This window comes from Schistocerca serialis, chromosome 5 (assembly GCF_023864345.2).
Source record: "Schistocerca serialis cubense isolate TAMUIC-IGC-003099 chromosome 5, iqSchSeri2.2, whole genome shotgun sequence".
NCBI classification, from domain to species: Eukaryota; Metazoa; Arthropoda; class Insecta; order Orthoptera; family Acrididae; genus Schistocerca; species Schistocerca serialis.
In genome coordinates, this window is record NC_064642.1 from 233,177,302 (window position 1) to 233,198,097 (window position 20,796).

Here is a 20,796-nt window from a genome sequence, read left to right on the forward strand (position 1 = left end):
GGTCCTGTCCCATGGCTAGCATGATTGCCAGATCTCATGCCTCTGGACTTCTCCCTCTGCAGTTTCGTCAAGATGTTGGTGTATTAAATCCACCTAGAAACAGATGAATACCTGCTTACTAGGGTCCAACCTGCCTGTCTTCTGTTATAACAGGCAACATGGATCTTTGGTAGAGTGTGGCATAACTCCATGTGCTGTTGCCAGGTATACATTGAGACTGGCAATTGTCACTTTGAACAATATTGCACTGTGGTTATGTGGTGTATGCTACGTAATCCATAACACATTTCCAACCATTGGTTGCCTATCTCAATATAACTGGTGTAGACCCACTATTAGCTGTTTCTATTTGACCAAACAGGTTTCAGACTCCTTTTGGTTGTTTGAGCATAGTACATGACTTTTGTTTTCTTTAACAGCAGATTTGAGTATTTGACAATACTTATGCTAATGGAGCTTAAGCTCTGAATTAGTTAGAGCTCTCTCTTCCTGACAAAAGATACTTTAATCTCAGGTTATCCATCCACCCTTACTTCTATTAAACTGTACCCTTATTTGTATTACATGAAGATAAGATTCAACATGCTGCAGAAATATGTTTAACAAAGAGCTAAATTTACCATCAACACTCAATGCTTTACAAACTTCTCCCCAGCATTCTTCCCATAATTTCTCTCTAAACACACTGATTGAGCCATTGCTTATCTATGTCATACAATACTTTTTTGCTATGATCTGTACTTATGTTATCAGTACATTTTATTGTCAACATTTGATGTCATGGCCAGGTAAACCACTGGCACTGGTATTATGAATATTTTAGAACTGTTGGCTGAATAATCTTGGCACATTAAATGCTAGGAAGTGGGCCAGACCGCCAAGGGAAATAGATGAAATGAGCAAGAATACAGTTCTGTTGGAAGACTGAATTATAGTACTTACCTGCGATACTCAGACTCTGGCACAAGAAAAACTGTAGGTACCATTTCTTCACATTTGAGGATTGCCGGGGGAGTTGTTAGGGACTAGTCACATGTTCCACAGACACTACCATATTGCTTTAGAAGTCTGCATTGACTACTTATTTCTGCTCTACGATTCCTCTAGATTATGGAAGTTGTAGATGATAAACAGTTTTAATGCACATTTGAAAACACTTTGTGTCACACATTTTATTTCCATCAACTTATTGGTCCACAGCTCATGGTCTAGTGGCTAGCGTTGCTGCCTCTGGACCATGGGGTCCTGGGTTCGATTCTCGGCCGGGTTGGGGATTTTCTCTGCCCAGGGACTGGGTGTTTGTGTTGTCCTCATTATTTCATCATCATCATCGTCATTTGTGACGGTGGCTAGAGTGGATTGTGTAAAAATTGGGACTTTGTACAGGTGCAGTTGAGTGCCCAAGAAACCGACCATCATCATCATCTACTTATTAGCAAATAATGTTACCGTCATTACTACAGATGTCAGTGGCTTCTAAAGGAGTTCACAATGCAGCCACAAAATTCTCTGAGCATTTGCCTGATAGCCCACAATATCTGAAAAGTAGCAAAGCAAATGTAAGTCTAATCTGAAATCATTTCTTCTGGGCAATTCCTTCTATTCTACAACTGTATCTATACTTTGCAAATCACTATGAGCTGCAATGCAAAGAATAGTTTCCATTGCACCACATATTAGGAGCACTCCCCATTCCATTTACACATGGACCGCAGGAGCCTACTGCATAAAGCCTCTGTGTTCATTGTAATTAATCCAATCTTGTCTATGCAAACTCTACAAAAGCAGAATATTGGGATTTGTACTACATTCCTACATTCTTCATTTAATACTGGTTTCTGAAATTTTGTAAATTGGCATCCATGGGATGGCTGGTGCCTATCTTCAAGTGTCGGCTAGCTCAGTTTTTCTGAACTTCTGTAATTCTCTTCTGTAGATCAAACAAACCTGAATATATTCATGACTTTCCGATATCTCTGTTATTCTCACACTGAAATGGATTGTTGACAACAAATTTATCAGTGATAAATATGCCAAGAGATAGTTGTTAGCATTGCCAACTGCTCAAATAGAAGTCTGCATATGATGTATTTGTGTGACTACATACATTATTCCAATTACCATTTTGTGGCCTGAGTGCCTCTTTGTATATGTGAGAAGTTACCCCAAATTTATTATGCAGGACAAAAATTAATAAAAAGAAGACAAATATGTTTACTTGCCCCAATTTCACTATTTTCAAAGAGATTAATTCTGGTTGCAATGAAAGTATCTAAAAATAAATGTTTCTACAAACATATAGTTTTGCAACCCACCCAAGAAATTATAACTTACTAATCTGTTCAGCATTACTTAGAGGTGGTGGTATTGTAGTCTTCAGTCAATCATTGCTTTGATACTGCTATCTACACTAGTCTATCTAGTGTAAGCATCTTCATCCCCGAAAAGCTACAGCACCCTACATCTACTCGAACCTGCTTATGGTATTTAAGTTCGATTATCTGTTTACTATTGTTACCCACCACACTTTGCTCTGCTATCAAATTACCTAATTCTGGATGCTTCAGAACATGTCCTACTAATCTGTCCCTTCTTTTTCTCTACTTATACCATAAAAGCTCATTTCTTCCCATTTAAATATAATATATCTTCTAAATTTTAGCATTATTCTGTGGCACCACATCAAAAAATTTTGTTATCTTCATGTTTTTACTGTTCATCGTCCATGTTTCATTTCCATAAGCAGATTGCCATAGTTATGCAGAGAGTAAGGGGCTTGCACAGACAGATTAGCTTAGAGACTTGCATCAAACCAGTCTTGACCGAAGACCACAACATGTAAGGCTATGCTCCAGACAAAATTACCCTAAAATACCTAACACTTGAATTTTAACATATTTTTTATTTTCAAAAAAGTTTTTCCCTGCTTTGCCCATCCGCTTCTGAAACACACTTTACTTCTGGCACTGTCACTGTTTTTCTGCCCAAATAGGTAAATTTGCCTACTCAATTTGGCATCTCGTTTCCTAAACGTATTCCAACAGCATTTCCTGGCATAATTTCACTGTCCTCCATTATTCATTCTTCATTATCATCAGTTCATTTTACAACCTTCAAGACACTATCAATTCTGTTCAACTGATTTTCCTAGTCTTTTACTGTCTCTGACATAATTACAGTATTAAAGGCGGATCTCAAAGATTTTTCCTTCTTTTTTTTCCTGAACATCTCTTGCCATATTTTTCCTTGGTTTCCTTAACTGATTGCTATGTCCACAAATGTAGCAATATGATGGATAAGCTATAACCTTCTTATTACTCATTTTCATGTTCTGCAGCTCTGCCAATTCGATTTCTGTGCAAATTTTAGAGCCCTTTTTCGTTCCCTTTATTTATCCTTCATAACTTCATAATCTCAAAGAGTGTGCTCCAGTCAAAATTGTCAAAAGTTTGTCCTGAATCTGCAAATCTATGATGTGGGTTTATCTTTCTTCAACCTATCTTCCAAGGTATGTCATAGGCATACACACCTACAAGAGGGGGCACTTGCTCTCCCCCCTCCCCCCCCCCCCTTTCCCTCCCTCCAGAACCTGAAGTACAGAGTCTTTACTCATATATTTAGCGGACAATCATGAGTTTTCTGTGATATTAGTTTTTTTGTGTCCCCTATAAAATGTAGTTCTTATGTCATAACAGGTCTTGAAAGTGACCAAGTCATTGATATAAAAAATGACAATTTTAGAGCCTTGTCCCCATCCTCCCTGGAAAATTTCTGCAGACACCCTTGGTCATAGAGCCTGTGTCACCCAAACTGTTCTCTTTTAAAAAAAAAAAAAAAAAAAAAAACTTCTGCTGCTTGTTTCATTCTTCCATAGTTAATCCATATTAGTATTTTGGAACCATGGCTTATTAAACAGATGTTCAGTAATGCTCATACATGTCAACAGCTCCCTTCTTTGGTACAGGGTTACATTTTGCTTGAATGTCACATATTATTTTGCCTATGTCATATCTTGCATACCGCATGGAAGAATTTTGCAATGGTTGATACACCAGTGTGTCAAAAATTTTGAGGGAATGTCCTGTACTCCAAGTATCTTATAACAACTGACATCTTTTACTGCCATGAAATGCTTTTCTCAGTATCGAATCACCCAACTCATCATCAGCTAGTTTCTCTTTCTTTCCTTCATACACCCATTCTGCATATTCCTTTCACCTTTCTGCCTTTTCTCCTGTGACTGGTACCAGTTTGTCATCAGAGGATTTTCATACAACTGCCATGTTTCCCTCAAAGGAATCTCAAATTTTTGAATAACCAGCAAAATCTGTCTTTCCTATAGTTACAGTATACATGTCATGCAGTCATGCTTTGTCACTCTGCTCTTCTTGATTATCTTTACTCATCTTAATACTGTTGCTTTTAACCTTTTCAAAAGAATTTACACTGATAAGACAGAAACATTATGAGCACTGCCCGCCATGAGACTACATGCTGCCTGGGGATGTTGCAGGTACTAATGCAGTAAGGGAAGTTTATAAGCGGAGCAGAGATAAATGGGGAATCATTTCACTGATGACGGGGCAGTAAATGGTGAAATCCACTGATGTAAACAACTGACACGGGCAGTTTGTTATGGCTTGCCACCTGAGAACAAGGGTCTTGGAAACAGGAAACTTGGTTGGCCGTATTACATCTACTTCTACACACACAATCTACAAGCCACCATACAGTGCCTGGTCGGGGGTACCCTGTGCAACTACTAGTCATTTCCTTTCCTGTTCCGCTCACAAACAGAATGGGGGAAAACAACTGTCTGTATGTCTCATATCTTATCTTTGTTGTCCTTATAGTAAGTGTATGTTGGCGGTAGCAGAATTGCTCTTCAGTCAGGCTTAAATGCAAGTTCTCAAAATTTTTGGAATAGTGTTCTTCAAAAAGAACGTTGTGTTCCCTCCATGGATTCTCATTTGGGTTCCCAAACCGTCTTCATAACACTTGCATGTTGTTTGAACCAACCAGTAATACATCCAGCAGCCCACCTCAGAAATGCTTCAATGTCTTCCTTCAATCCAACCTGGTACAGATCCCAAAAACTCTAGGAGTGGTCAAGAATAGATCGCACCAGTGTCCTTTATATGGTCTCCTTCGCAGGTGAACCACTCTTTCCTAAAATTCTCCCAATAAACCAATGTTGCCCATTTGCTTTCCCTACCACAGTTGTTACATGATTGTTCCATTTCATATTGCTTTGCAACATTGCACCCAGATATTTAAACGAATTGACTGTGTCAATTAGAACACTAGTAATACTTTTTCTGAACATTACAGGTTTGTTCTTTCTATTCACTGGGATTAACTTACATTCTTCCACATTTACCATTCATCACACCAGCTAGAAATTTTGTCTAAGCCATTTTGTATCTACCTATAGTCACCCAACTTCATCACCTTCATAAACCACAGCATCATCACCAAAAACCACAGTTTGCTGCCTCCCTTGCTGCCAGATCATTTATATACACATAGAAATTAACAGAGGTGCTATCAATTTCCCTGGTGCACTCTTGTGATACCCTTGTCTCTGACTGAGCAAGGCAGCACAGTGAATAGCGCACTGGACTCGCACTCGAGAGGACAATGGTTTGAACCTGTGTCCGGCCATCCTGATTTAGGTTTTCCATGGTTTCCCTAAATCACTTAAGGCAAATGCTGGGATGGTTCCCTTGAAAGGGCACAGCTGACTTCCTTCCCTAATAGGATGGGACAGATGACCTCACTGTTTGGTCCCCTCCCCCAAATCAACCAACCAACCTTGTCTCTGATGAACACTCGTGTTTGAAGACAACATACTGGGTTCAGTTACTGAAGAAGTCTCCGAGCCACTCATATATCAATGAACTTATTCCATATGCTCGTACCTTTGTCAACAGTCTACAGTGGGGCATGGTGTCAAATGTTTTCTGGAAACCTATAAATACGTAATCTGCCTGTTACCCTTCACACATAGTTCACAGTATATCAACTGCAGGAAGGGCAAGCTAAGTCTGGCATGAGCTACACTTTCTAAAACTTCACTAATTTGTGGATGTGAGCTTCTCAGTCTCAAGAAAATTTGTTATATTTGAACTAAGAATACGTCCAAGGATTCCGCAGCAAACCTGTGTTTGCTTGCTACTGTCATGAGCATCTATGGAAAGTGGTTGAAGGATGGGGAAGCCACGAGTAGGTAATGGCCTCATCATGGAACATGGAGGCTGAAGGCTTGCCTGCTCTGTAAAGCAGAATACACAGTGATCTGTGGCAAATCTGATGAGAGAGTACAATGCTGGTGCAGGCACAAGGGTTTCAGAGCACACCGTAAAGTGCACATTGTTGAATTAGGGATCCACAACAGACAAATGGGCATTCCTGTATTGTTAAACCAATATTGTCAATTAAGACTGTAGTCAGCATGGGATCACTGAGACTGGACCATGGATCAATCAAAATGTGTTCACCAGGTAGGTGGTTATAACTGGATACATGGTATCACAGATGAAAGGCTGCTCGAAACATGCACAGCATCACTGATGCAGACCAGTGGAGGCAGTATTACGCTATGGGGGATGTTCACCTGGGCTTCCATTGAAACTGCGATGGTATTCGAAGGCACAATGAAAGCTGCAGAATACATGAACGTTATTGTTGAGAACCTTCACGCTTCATGTCTTCTTCAGCACTGATGACATCTTCCAGCACGATAACAGCCCATCGCAAGGCCCTAATTGTGCTACAGTGGTTTGAGAAGCATGATAGTGAACTCACATTGGTGTATTGGCTACAGAATTTCCTGACCTGAACCCAGTGGAACTCATGGGATGCTATTGGGCACCAGTTCCTTATCTGCAAAGCAACGTCTGTAATTTATGGGAACTGCATGATCTGTGCATAGACGTCTGGTGCCACCTACCTCTGGAAACCCATCAAGGATTTGTTAAATCTTTGCCACACAGAATCAGTGCTCTATTACATTCCAAAGGTGGACTAACATGATATTAAGCAGGTGGTCACAATGTTTTATCTCATCAGTGTGTGTGTATATATAAACCATGGTAAAAGTTCCTAAAACAGTAATGTATATTTTCTGAATATGTTCCAGATATTTACATAGAGTTACGGCTGATAAAAATTACTAATTATCACTTCTTATTGTCTGTGAAGTTAAAAAAATATTGGTTATATAATTACTTATCAAAACTAGCTTAAAAAACACTGCACAATATATTTCACCATGAGGTTCACAAGTACACATTCATGAACGATGGTATATTTACAATGAAAGAAAGTGCAACACAGTGACCATGAATCCAGTACACACACAGTTAGTGACAGCCACAGCTCTTCACAACCATGTTCTTGTATTTGTTGAGTGTGACTAATTTGTCAAGATAATACAGCACATGCACTGGACCGAGCTTCACAGGGGCACAGCACGGCTTTGGAACATGTGTTGGGTACATCAGGTGAACCAAGGTTTGCACAATTGCATGGTTTGTGGCATTCATGTGTGCATTCAGAGGAAAGTTACATTCACCACTGCAATACCAGGCATGGTAACCATTTGGGGCAATTATCCAATCCTGCAACAAGTTTGATTGGTGTAAGTTCACATCATCATCATATGTTGGCAATTCAGTACTTCAACCTATAAATGTCTTACACACCTTCCAGTCAAGATCCTGAAAGTTCACATAAAGCGTTCGCAGCTGGCAGTTCCTTGATGTCCAGTGAGGAATTGTATCTAAAAAATAAAAGGCTTTAAAATTAAAAATCTATATAGCACTTAAAGAATTAAATTCATGAAAATATATTTCATTTCATTGCAATTATTTACTTAGTCACTTATTTGTATGTTTTATGGACAATAACATGAATTTATCATTATAATGTGGAATGTGTCAGTTAGTTTACAACGAGATACACTTTCACAGAGAAAAATATGGCAACGTGCTGACCATTTACAGGATTGTCTTTTACATTAAGATCCTTCCCTGAGAAAGTAGTCAATGATTTTTGTGGCTGAATACCTCAATCCTTTCATTGCCACATTAAGGTTTAGTGAAGGTTAGCGTAAGTCATTCCTCCATCTGGTATTGTCTGTATGAATGTTTTCACACTGCAGTCAATTATTAACAACAAACTACATAGGACAGTGAATGCACTGTGCAGCTGTTGTTAGCCTTATTACACCATTCTGAGCAACGAACACTTTCTTCCTCAATGAAGTGTTGACCTAGCATGTGTTGCTGTAAGATGTTAGAGAGGGAAAAACAGTGAGAATATGCCTACTTTCTGACAGCATCATCTTCCAGTCTGAATTTAAATACTGATTTACCACACAGTTTTAACCTGTCAGGCAGCTTAATGTATGGCACACACTCTGCTTAGCGAATGGCATAATTTGTAGTACCTCGACTCACAGGCAGTGATTTAGTTACTGTTTGGCATGTTTTTATAGTAGGTGTGCTAGGCCAGCAAAGTATGAAGGTGAGCTAAACTAAAAGAGTGAAGCACAGGTACCAAAAAAAAATCACAGTTATACCACAGCAGATGGCTTACTTGGTAAAAGCACTACTCATGGACAGGAAAGGTTTGTGCTCTTATACTATTACAGAGTGGAGACAAAATGTTATACTTCATTTGGTGACAGATAATTCTCAACAGTGCGAACATCACTGTTACAATGCAGAAGTATCTGATTAGTAGTGACTAAAATTAGTCAGCTAGAAATTCAGCAATACTGAGACATTGTCTCAGAAATGTAAATAACATCATGTTATGGGACTTGTCATGGAAGACATGCAAAGCAGCTGAGTGAAGTCTGCATTAACTGTCACTAATCTTCAGTAGCCAAACAGCCTACAGGTTGGCAAAAGAGGAAGAAGGAAAGATTAGGGCTTACCATCCCATTGACATAATGCAGGACCATCCTTGCATTAGCTTTTAGTGCTTTAGAGAATCCAAGGAACCTAAATCCATAGGCCAGATGGGGAAATGAACCTCCATTGTCTACAATAAGAGCCCAGTACCTCTGCACTAAGACTGGCAAAGGAGATACAGCACTGAAAAACCAGGACTGTTTTGTTGATGGTAGAAGAGATGGCACCTGTTTCTTTGGGACTCACAGGGTGTCATCATGACTTTCAGAAAAAATGTGTTATAGTTACAGGCTCTTAACATGTAATGTTACTGAGTCAGGTGCTCAGTGATTTGAAACAGAAGTGACCAGGATCAGCATGCAAGAAATTATCTCCTATTAGGACAATAAAACTACATCTACATACATACTCTGCAAGCCAATGTACAGTACATGGCAGAGAGTACCCTGTACCCCTACTAGTCATTTCCTTTTCTGTTCCACTCACAAACAGAGTGAGGGAAAAATGACTATCTACGTGTCTCCATATGACCCCTAATTTCTCGAATCTTTTCTTCATCGTCCTTACATGCAATGTATGTTGGTGGCAGTAGAATTGTTTGGCAGTCAGCTCCAAATTCTGGTTCTCCAAATGTCCTCAATAGCGTTCCTCAAAAATAATGTTGCCTTCCTTCCAGGGATTCCTATTTGACTTCCTGAAGCATCTTCGTAACACTTATGTGTTGTTTGATCCTACTGGTAATAAATCCAGCAGCCCATCTATGAATTGCTTCAGAGTCTTCCTTCAATCTGAGCTGGTAAAGATCCCATACTCCTGAGCAGTGTTCAAGAATAGGTCGCACCAGAGTCCTATATGTGTTCTCCTTTACAGGCATACCACTCTTTCCTAAAATTCTCCCAGTAAACCAAAGTTGACCATTCACCTTCCCTATTACAGTCCTGATATGCTTGTTCCATTTTATATTGCTTCACAGTGTTACGCCCAAATATTTAAACAAATTGACTGTGTCAAGCAGGACACTAGTAATACTGTATCTGAAAATTATAGGTTAGTTCTTCCCAATCGTCTGCATTAACTTACATTTTTCCACAGTTAGAGCTAACTGCCATCATCACTCCAACTAGAAATTTTGTCTAAACCATCTTGTTTCTTCCTACAGTCAGCCAACTTTGGCATATTACTGTACACCACAGCATCGTCAGCAAACAACCAAAGATTGCCGCCCACCCTGTCTGACAAATCATTCATGTATATTAAGAGCAACAGTGGTCCTATCACACCTCCCTGGGCACTCCTCATGATACCCGGGTCTCTGATGAACACTCGTCATCAAGGACATCATACAGGGTTTATTACTTAAGAAGTCTTCGAGCCACTCACACATTTGTGAACTTATTCCATATGCTCGAACCTTCATAAGCAGCCTGCAATGGGACACCATATCAAACACTTTCCAGAAATCTAGAAATATGGAATCAATCTGTTGCCTTTCATCCATAGTTTGCAATATATCATGTAAGAAAAGGTCAAGCTGAGTTTTGCATGAGCAATGCTTCCTAAAACCATGCTGATTCAAGCTTCTCAGTCTCAACAAAATTTACTACATCTGAACTGAGAATATGTTCAAGGATTCTGCAGCAAACTGAAGTTAGGGATATTGATCTGCAATTTTGTGGGTCCATTCTTTTACCCTTCTTATATACTGGAGTCAGCTCCACTTTCTCCCTGTCACTTGGGACTTTGTGCTGGGAAAGAGATTCATGATAAATGCAGACTAGATAAGTACTCTTTGTAAAACTGAACTGGGATCCCATCTGGAAGTGGTGATTTATTTGCTTTCAAATCTTTCAGTTGTTTCTCTAGACCAGAGAAGCTTATTACTATGTCATTCATAAGGGAGTCTGACCGATGGTCAAATGATACTATGTTTGCACAATTCTCCTGTTTGAATGATTTCTTGGACATGAAATTTAAAACTTCAGCTTTCATTTTGCTATCTTCAGCTGCCACACCAAACTGGTCATCAAGGAACTGCATGGAAGCCTTAAACCCGCTTAGCGATTTTACGTAAGACCAGAATTTTCTCGGGGTTTCTGCCAGATTTTTCACTAAGGTGCGATAGTGCTAGTTCTCATATGCTTTGCGCATAGATCTTTTCACAGATGCAAGAATCTCTACTAACCTTTGCTTGTTGTCATTTGTGCATTCTCTTTTGAACCAGAGAGCAACAGCCTCTGTCTCCTTAGCATGTTCTGAATTTTGTTATTAAATCATGAATGATATTTTTCATCCTTATCCACTTACTAGGCACATAGCTCTCCAGACCACAATTTACAATTTGCTTGAACTCTGTCCATAATTCCTTTACATCCATCTTAATGGACTAAGTGATGTCAATTCACTGTCTAAGAGAGATGCTAACAACTGCATTGACATCATGAACGTTAATCACCGTTTCTATAATGAAATTATTGATGAGATCCAGCCTATTTGTAGCATATGGGATGCCGAGCTGGCTACTCAAGGCTGTCTTCAGAAAACATATTCAAAATTACAGGGTGTACATAAAGCCCAGGCCCACTTTCAATTATTTATGGCACAAGAACCAAACATTGTACAGATATCATACATATGTCATTTAGAAGAGAAACACTGAAAGTTTTTTTGCATCTATATCGTCACAGCATAGTTTGGTAATTTGCCGACAGTCAGCGCTAGTCCCAAACATGGAGAGTTCAGGCGTGGAGCGAGCTTCCTATGTGTTGCTGGGCACAAGCAACCCGTTGTAATCAATTTGTTGTGCCAGTGGTAAATGGCCTACCTTGTTGGTGCTTCTTACCATACTTGGTTCTAAATATCCATTGAACAGCTCTAGTACAATTGTTTTTGTCCAACTGCAACATAACCTGAACTCCACACGTTTGCAATTAGTGCTGACTTGTTTGCGACTAGCACTGACTACCGGCAGATTACCAAACTATGCTGTCGTGGTATCCATGATACAAACTTTCAGGGTTTCTCTTCAAAATGACATATGTATGATATCTGTACAATGTTTGCTTCTTGTGCAACAAATAATTGAAAGTGTTCCCAGACTTTATGCACGCCCTGTATTTCGCATGACTGTCTGTCTGTACCCCTGCAATGAATCCACAGTCATCCCAGTCTACACCCAGTAGAGTAAAGTTGCCTCAAAGTACTATTGCACGATCAGGATATTTATGCACTACTGACCATAGTCTTTCTTTGATTGACTCTAGGACTGTTACAGCAGATTCAGATGGCTGGTAAAAATATCCAACAGTTAACTTGATTTCATCTACAGCTGTTATACATGACCAGATAACTTCACTGTCATACTCAACTTTGATCTCAATAGAGGCAATACTTTCGTCAACTGCAATGAACACTTACCCTCTTATGGTCTCTAATCTGCCTTTCCGATATATGCTCCATGACTCACTAAATATTTCAGAAGTTTCCACCTCAGGTTTCAGCAGGTCTTGATCCCAAAAATAATCTGAGTGCGAGAACTTTCCTGGAAGCCAGTAAATTCGGATACTTTATTAGGAATACTTCGAGAGTTCGCTGATAAAATTTTGACAGTCAAAGTGTCTTTATTCTTAATGCTGGCTGACTTCCCTCACTGTGTATCAACTGGCAATTGTTCATCAGAACACCTCAGACTACAGTCTAACCTAAAAAACTCTCATGTGCACTCTGCTACCCGAGTAGCTGCTTCCTTTGTGTAGTGCACCCCTGACCTACCAAGGGGAGTCTTACAAACTCCATGTGATATAAGCAGATCTAGAAATCTGCAACCGAGACTGTCACAGAGTCAACAAAGCTTTTGGTTGAGACCCTCCACAAAGCTCCAAACCTAAGGACCCAGATCAGCTCTGAGAACAATTTTGCAAATTGTGAGCTCCACTTGCATACACACACAATACCACCAGTCTTCACCACCTCTGCCGGCCACCTGCATCAATGAGGATGCTCTCAGAAACCAAGTGACATGCATCATTGATACCGATGTGAGCCACAACTTGCACACAATTGTATCCAGCATCAGGCAAGGCCACTTCCACATCTCAGATGAGGCCCTCCGGCAGATATACCGAGTGCACATTGGCTTTCTTTCCAGCCCTGAATGCTATCTGCCTAAGGGACTCCATAACACACCTAACACTGGAGCTCCTGATAATTAGTAAACCCCTCCCCCTGTGTGCCTGCTCGGACCCTGCTGAAGGAGCGGCCACCTGTCTCCTCACAGGGTGAGGCCAGGCAGCCAGTCTCCACATTGGCCCTGCGCCACAAGCAGTGCGAACATATTACTGCCTGCCCCTCACCCTGTTGTGAGGGCAGATCCACTGCATTGGATGCACTAGGAGGTGCCTAGGAAGCAGAGCTCCAGGACAATAGAAACGCAGAGGCAGCAGCCTGAAGGTGGCTGACCATAGATGAAAGTGCTTTCAGCTGTTTGCGAACTGCAGTTAGCTCCTCCTGAATCCGCACACAGCATGCACACATCCTACCTATCCTAACAAGACAATCTGAAGAAGTAAACTATGAAAGCAGACACAATCCTAGATATGCTATTTGCTACCCTCCTGACATGTCACCAATGGGTGCTGATGTGTTAATGATCCACATGGCTGCCTGTTCACTGAGCAGCCACTGCAGTATGAAGTGAATGAATTTGTCCATGAAATTTAATAAATATAGTACAAGGAAAGAGATAAAAACTTAACTGGCCACTGTGTAGGCATATACAGTATCAGCTGAGAGCTGGAGCCTGACTGTTAATACATAGGTTGTCACAGGGGCAAATAAACATGAAATGGAATTTTGTTACATAATATCAAAAAAATGTTTAGTTGTGCAAGATACTTTCTTTGCTTGTAGAGTTTATCTGTGCTGTGAATATAAACTGTGCAGACTATTGTTGTTTGGAAACTTGTTACAAAATTATCTGAAGTAGTCACAATGTACCATTTATTTAGAGCACAACTATTTTCAGTAGGTCATCTCTCATTCTCAAAAGTCGCCTGCACAACAAACAGGGATCAGAATAAGGATAAACATCTGTAGTTACATACATTGTTAAAATGTAAAAGTTACAAACATCACTTGTTGTGAAGCCATTAAAAAAAAAATATAACACCTTGCTATTTAGAATCTTCAAAGAGCATATGAACTTATAAAATGGATACATGCTCTATTACAAGATTCAACCACATATCAGGTAGTTCACTATGTGCTCTATTAGTGAATTGATTGATTATGAGCCCCTTCTCTTTGACTTAACATAATCAAAGTATACAGACATGGGTCACATGCTAATCACCAACTCATGTCATTAAATAGGGAAAGCAGCCCTAAATGGAAGTGCCCACAGATTCAGATAACTTGCATGTGTACTGTAGTTCATTTTAGGTGGTTGGTTGGATGATTAAATGGACCAAACTACTACATCATCAGTCCCTTGTTCCTCAAACAGAAAGGTATATATGACTGTAGATCAGAGATAGCCTACCTCACAATACCCAGGGGAAGAAAACCCAAAGTTTACCAAAGGTCAATGAATCTGAGATAAAGGACAAAAAGAAGAAAGGGAGACATAGGAAGAAAGTCAGGCAAGGTGTCCCATCTAGGGAGCAGCCAGGAGCCCCAGAAAGCAGGGTGCAATGAGGGGAGATACATCCCCCCCACCACCACCACCACTTAGCAGAGGCACTCCACTCAGAAATTGCCTATGAAAGACTAGGAACATGGACAGGGCAAGAGAAACACACAGAGACAAAAGATGAACAAGTCTAACAGATCCTGCAAGAGGAGGAAAGGAAGAGCAGATAGGATGAGGATTGGGCTGGACGTCCAGACAGCCACAGCTCAGTCGGGACAGAGGAGGCAACAATGTATTCTCCAACCCTTCAATAGGCCAATCAGGTTAAATAGCTCTCTCTTAAAGAGAGTGGTAAAAGCCCGTTTCATGAATAAAAATTAAAACTAAGTCAGCCACTTAGGCATAGTTGCCTAACAGCAGGGTTAGTGAGTCACGGAGATCAAAGACTGCGGTTGTAATCCCCAATCTGGGCTGCTGTTGTGGGAGATGGATTTTTGTGTTTGCAAAGAGAAGATGGCAGTTCAGATGCTTTAGCAAGCTGTGAACATAGCTAGGATAATTGACAAGACGTTGTTGGCACCTGATCCGCAATGGAGGGACTCCCTGAATACCTGATCCGCAATGGAGGGACTCCCTGAATACGCTGTTCACAGGCCTAGTTTGAAAGGCTCCTGTTGCAAGTTGAATCCCACAGTGATGTATCATATCCAATATCCACAATGCTGAGGGAAATGCTGAACTGTATCCCAGACTCACATAATCAATACAGTATTGTATTAGGGCTTTGTAAAACTGCGGAAGAATAGTGCAATCTGCACCCCAGCTGGTGTTACTCAGGCAGCAAAGTGTATTGAGGTGCTGCCAGTGCTTTCACTTACGCTGGTGAAGATGGAGAGTTCACATCAAATGAGAATCGAAGACCACTCCTAAAATTGGTTAAGTCTCCACCAAACTGAGTAGCTCATCATCAACGTAATGTTATGGCTGTGGGTGAATGGCACGACATCGACAGAAGTGCACAATGTAAGTCTTGGCGGCTGAAAACTGAAAGCCATGGGTAAGTGCACATGCCTGCATCTTTTGTATGGCACCTTGCAGTTGGTGTTCAGCAACACCCACAGTAGAGGAGCAATAATAGAGGCAAAAGTCGTAAGTATACAAGGAGGGTGATAGTGAGGACCACATAGCTGCTGCTACACCATTGATGCCCACTTGCAAGAGAGGGACAGTCAGTACAGAGACCTGCAGGACTACATTCTCTTGCTTTGGGGCTACTGTGGAAAGCACCAACTCTAACCCAGCAAGTATGACACAACAAGAAGTTCTGCATAAAATTTGGGAAAGGACCCCAGACAGAAACCCCACTCATGTAAGATAGCAAGGATGTGGTTTCGCCATGTTGTGTCACAAGCCTCTTGCAGGGCAGATGGCAGAATCCAGGTAAATCAGATTATCAATAGAGTAATGGCCTTGGCGAAAACCACCCTGGAATGGAGCCAGAAGACCCCGCAACTCAAGGAGCCAACACAACTGCAAGCTCCCCATACATTCAAGTGACTTACAGAGAACATTGGTGAGACTTAATGGGCAGTAACTGTCCATCTCTAGATGGTGCTTATCCAGTTTCAGCATTGGAACAATGACGCTTTTTCACCATTGCTACAGGAACTCTCCATTATTCCAGGTACGGTTAAAGATGGCAAAGGTATGCCACTGACAGTTCAGAAGTACATGTTTGATCATTTGGTTGTGGATGTGGTCCGGCCATGGGTTGTATCAGGGCAGTGGGCTAGGACACAGACAAATTCCCACTCACTGAATGAATTATTATATGCCTCCAAAGGCAGGTTGATAATTCTCAGATACTGAGGCTCGAGGGTAAAGCACAGCAAAATGTTCAGTGATAGCATCTGGTTCACACCATTCTAGGTACTACCAGTACAACTGCAGATGTCTGGTATCCATAGAGACATCTGATCTTGGCCCAAACCTGCAAAGCAGAAGAACGTGGTTCAATGGTTGAACTTGCTGTTCCCAGCATTCTCACTTCCATTGTTTTATTAGGTGACAGACCCGGGCATGCAGCTGCTTAAAGGCAATGAGGTGCCATCTCTAATGGCCTCTGCAATTTCTGATGACCATCAAGGTACTGTCTTCCGCAGGGGCGGCCCAAGGAACGGGGGTTGCTAAATCAGCTGCCAAAAGAATTGCTGTAGATGTATTCTGGACCACCTCATCAATATCTCCATGTGCTGGGGAGCTAAGGGTGACAGCAGAGGAGAAAGAACCTCATTAAGCAATGTTGAGAAACCATCTGGGCAGGCATCCAAGGAAATGATACTGAGGGAGGGACAGGGGTCGGAAGGGGTCACTAGCACACAGGTCATTGTGGACTCTTCAGTGGATGGATGGGATAAGACAAGGGCGGCAAATGAAAAGATCAATGGCCAACAAAGTTCCATGAACCACACTAAAGTGCATGGGGGTACCAGTATCCAAAAAGCAAATTTCAATTTGTGCCAAAAAGTTTTCAAGGTCGTTACTGTGATTCCACCAATGCAAACAATATGATCTGAGACATGTCACCATTGGGAGGGAGGTAAAGGCTGCAGATGGTAATATCCTGAAATGCCCTTACTCGGATAGCTACCACCTCCAAAGGTGTATTAAGAGGCACAAGTTCACTATATAGAGTGTCCAAACATAAGTGCAAACTCTGCCCAACATCCTGTCACAGGTAGCGCGGTTCTTATAATGTCCCTGGTATCCACGAAGACTTGGCTCCTTGTTGATGGAAACCAAGTCTCCTGAAGACCAATGCAAAAGGCAGAGGAATGTTTAAAAGATGTAGCTCAGCCAGGTGGTGAAAAAAACCACTACACTTCCACTGGAGATTAATGTTGTTGATGTACTGTGAGGCCATGAAGTGACCAAGGAGGCAGGTTATGCCCTAGTGTCACCTGCTGCCACTGGCTGAGGGGTTATGGCATCAATACACATACATTCAGGGCTCCATTATGTGGTGCGAACCAGGGCCTCAGGCTGCCAGAATCTCCACCTTGGACACAGGAGTGGAAGAGGCACTATCTGGTGGTGTGGGGGCCACTGAAATGTTCTTCTTCTTGGAGGACGTTTTCTTGTCTTTCCTCTCCTTAGAGGGTTTTGATGATTGCAAGGACTTATTTGAATCAGTTTCAGGTAAATATCATGATAGTGAAGCCCTGCAACCAGCAGCTTGTGGTTCCTTCAGCCACTGGCTGGTGTGATTTATTGTAGTTTAACATTTCCAATGCTTGTGACATTGACTTTGATAAAATTTCTCTTAATACAGTATTTCCTGAAAAATGCAAGTGCAACTTAAACAATAAGACCCTGCAAGAATGCCTGTTCATTAAAGAACATGGTAAGAGTGGTGAGTGTACAGTTTTTGGTATAAAATTAGCATTTGGTAACAAACATAGCTGTGATTCTGGCTAATCTTTCAAGATCAACAACTGATACATATTTGTTGGTGAAAGTAGTTTCACACAGGGATAAGTAACTTTTGGCACAAGCAGCCACATTTGCATACCACACAGTCATGCACAACCAGAATTTCAAGTCCATAGACTGTACCACTGATGTAATTAAATCACAGTTCAATGAGCTGATGCTCACAGATGTAAATAATATGAGTTACCAAGAATGTGATGGTACGATTTGCTATGGAACAAATAATGAAGGAATGTAAAGAAGCATATTTCATTTCAGTAATGATAGATTCTTCCTGGCACATCAAAGTGGTTCCTTTAGTGGTTAGGTTTCACAGTCCAGATAAAGGCATAATAGTTAAAGTGTTGGAGTTGGTGAACATTGGTGTTAAAAGGGTAGAGCATTTGACTTCGTATGTCTTACAGCTTTTGGAAAAGTTACAGCTTAAGACACATGTAGCAATTTCAACTGACCACACAAATACCTACTATGGAGTCATCTACCAATTTCGGTTTTGAACACTCACCCAGGATGTAGGGTGCAACAGATCAGTTAAAAATGCATTTTAACAATTAGCTGTTTATTTGTCCTATTAGTCATCTACGAGTTTTGGTTATGAACAATCGCCCAGGATGTAGGGTACAACAGATTAGTTAAAAGTATCCCATATTCCTCTGATGCTAAACAATATCAAAATTATCCAGTGAAATTTTACAAACATCTGACATACTTTGTCTTAGAATACTGGCAGCCATATCTCATGTCAAATCAATATGAGAAATGACAGTAGTATTCTAAGACAAATGATGTCAGATGTTTGTACAATATCACTGGATAATTTCGTTGTTGTTCAGCTTCAATGGTATACGGAGTGCTTTTAACATATCTGTTGTACTCTACATCCTGGAAACTAGTAGATGATTAATGGGACAAATAAACAGCTGATGGAAAAATGTATTTTATAAAATACTTATGGCTGTTTTACCTCACCTTACAGAAACACTATAACAAACTTTTATGTTGTAGGAGCACTACATAGTTCTCTCTTCTGCCAACTGTCTCAAAGAATCATTGATTTTTTCCATGTGTCACAATCCTACTTCCTGTCCCTCGATAAGTGTCCTATAAACTTGAAGATCTTACTTTCAAAATTTTCTCTCTTTCTTTACAATTCAGTTCCTTTCAAGTCAGCAGTCTGTATACTGAAAAGGAAAGATTTTTGACATCTGTTGTAAAACAGCAGTTAAACAAGTTGGAAAGTGAGGAGCTAGTGACATTTGGATCAGTTTAACAATATCACAACACCTTTCCGTGCTACCTGCATTGGATGCATTCGTGAAGGGTGTGAACCATTTTTGGAACCTCTTCAGCCAATGGAGTGGATCATTGAAATAAAACCATCACCTGGAGTAGCATTCAAGAACTGTATAGTTTTGTAAAACCTAGAATCATGAGCTTCATGGTATATGAGGGAGAACTGTTTGATGAGTACTGTTGTGTAAGTAAATATTGTGAAGGTAAACTGTAAGACTGGAATGCCAAATACTAAGTGGCAGTGAATAACGGCAGAAAATTTTCACTCATTTTCACAATGAGTGAGTGTATCCAAAGCATATTAAATGCTTTGTTGAATTTTCACTAGCTAATCCAGGTTTTAATGCATCTATTGAAAGAGTGTTTTCACTAATTAAAGCTTTGTGGAAAAAGAACTAGGAACAGTAAACCTCCATTGTATGGGCATCGGCAGTTTGATGTTTAACAAAAATAAGCTTCTTGAGTAAACCTCCACCACTAAAAAGTATTACACAAGAACCAGTGAGTCTGTACCATTATCTCCAATGCAAAATGAATGAAATCTGTTTTTATATTTACATTAAAACTGTATATGCAATACTGCTGTTAACCTCTCACCAGCGATTTATATTATGCGAAGATAAATTACTATTAATCCTATTTTTGATGGTAAGTCTCCCATGTCCTGAATTGTTGTGCACTGTTTTGAAAAGTCCTGAATATTGTCAAAAATAATGTAAGTTAAAGAGTTGGCTCTTCCTATTAAATTTAATTTGTGTATATTGTTCTTAAAAGCAGTTGCAGACAAACGTACCTCAGTAACGAACATAATGGCTTTATGACAACAAATCAGTGAATATATCCAAGTCTATATGCAATATCCTACTGATGGGAGAACAGCAGTGCGTGTGTGCACTGCAAATTTCACTGTTCATCTAACATGATTCTGTAATCAGTGAACTAAAACCACATAACATCTTCATGAGGTTTAATTTTACTACCTATTCTCTTTTTCTAGATGCTTAATTTTTTTGTCAGAGGGTGTATTATTCCAGAATGAGATTTTCACTCTGCAGTGGAGTGTGCGCTGATATGAAACTTCCTGGCAGATTAAAACTGTGTGCCCGACTGAGACTCGAACTCGGTACCTTTGCCTTTTGCGGGCGAGTGCTCTACCAACTGAGCTACCAAAGCACGACTCACGCCCGGTACTCACAGCTTTACTTCTGCCAGTATCTCATCTCCTACCCGCCAAACTTTACAGAAGCTCTCCTGCGAACCCTGCAGAACTAGCACTCCTGAAAGAAAGGATACTGCGGAGACATGGCTTAGCCACAGCCTGGGGGATGTTTCCAGAATGAGATTTTCACTCTGCAGCAGAGTGTGCGCTGATATAGAGCACTTGCCCGCAAAAGGCAAAGGTACCAAGTTCGAGTCTCGGTCGGGCACACAGTTTTAATCTGCCAGGAAGTTTCGGGTGTATTA

The 20,796-nt window shown here is 40.6% G+C and overlaps 1 protein-coding gene across 3 annotated transcripts in view; it reads right to left on the reverse strand.

Annotated features, from left to right (window-relative positions):
• LOC126481331 (protein 60A) overlaps window positions 1–20,796 on the reverse strand; it is a 538,305-nt gene that overhangs the window by 369,245 nt on the left and 148,264 nt on the right. The window contains exons 5-6 of one of the 3 annotated variants that reach the window (XM_050105001.1): window positions 7,707–7,783; window positions 7,096–7,622 (exon numbers count right to left, since the gene is read on the reverse strand). The exons of the other annotated variants lie outside the window; for them this stretch is intronic. Of the exons in view, the coding sequence (XP_049960958.1) occupies window positions 7,365–7,622; window positions 7,707–7,783 (335 nt within the window). The 3' untranslated portion in view covers window positions 7,096–7,364. Of the gene's footprint in view, window positions 1–7,095; window positions 7,623–7,706; window positions 7,784–20,796 lie in introns of those variants that run through there. 3 annotated transcript variants of the gene reach the window in all.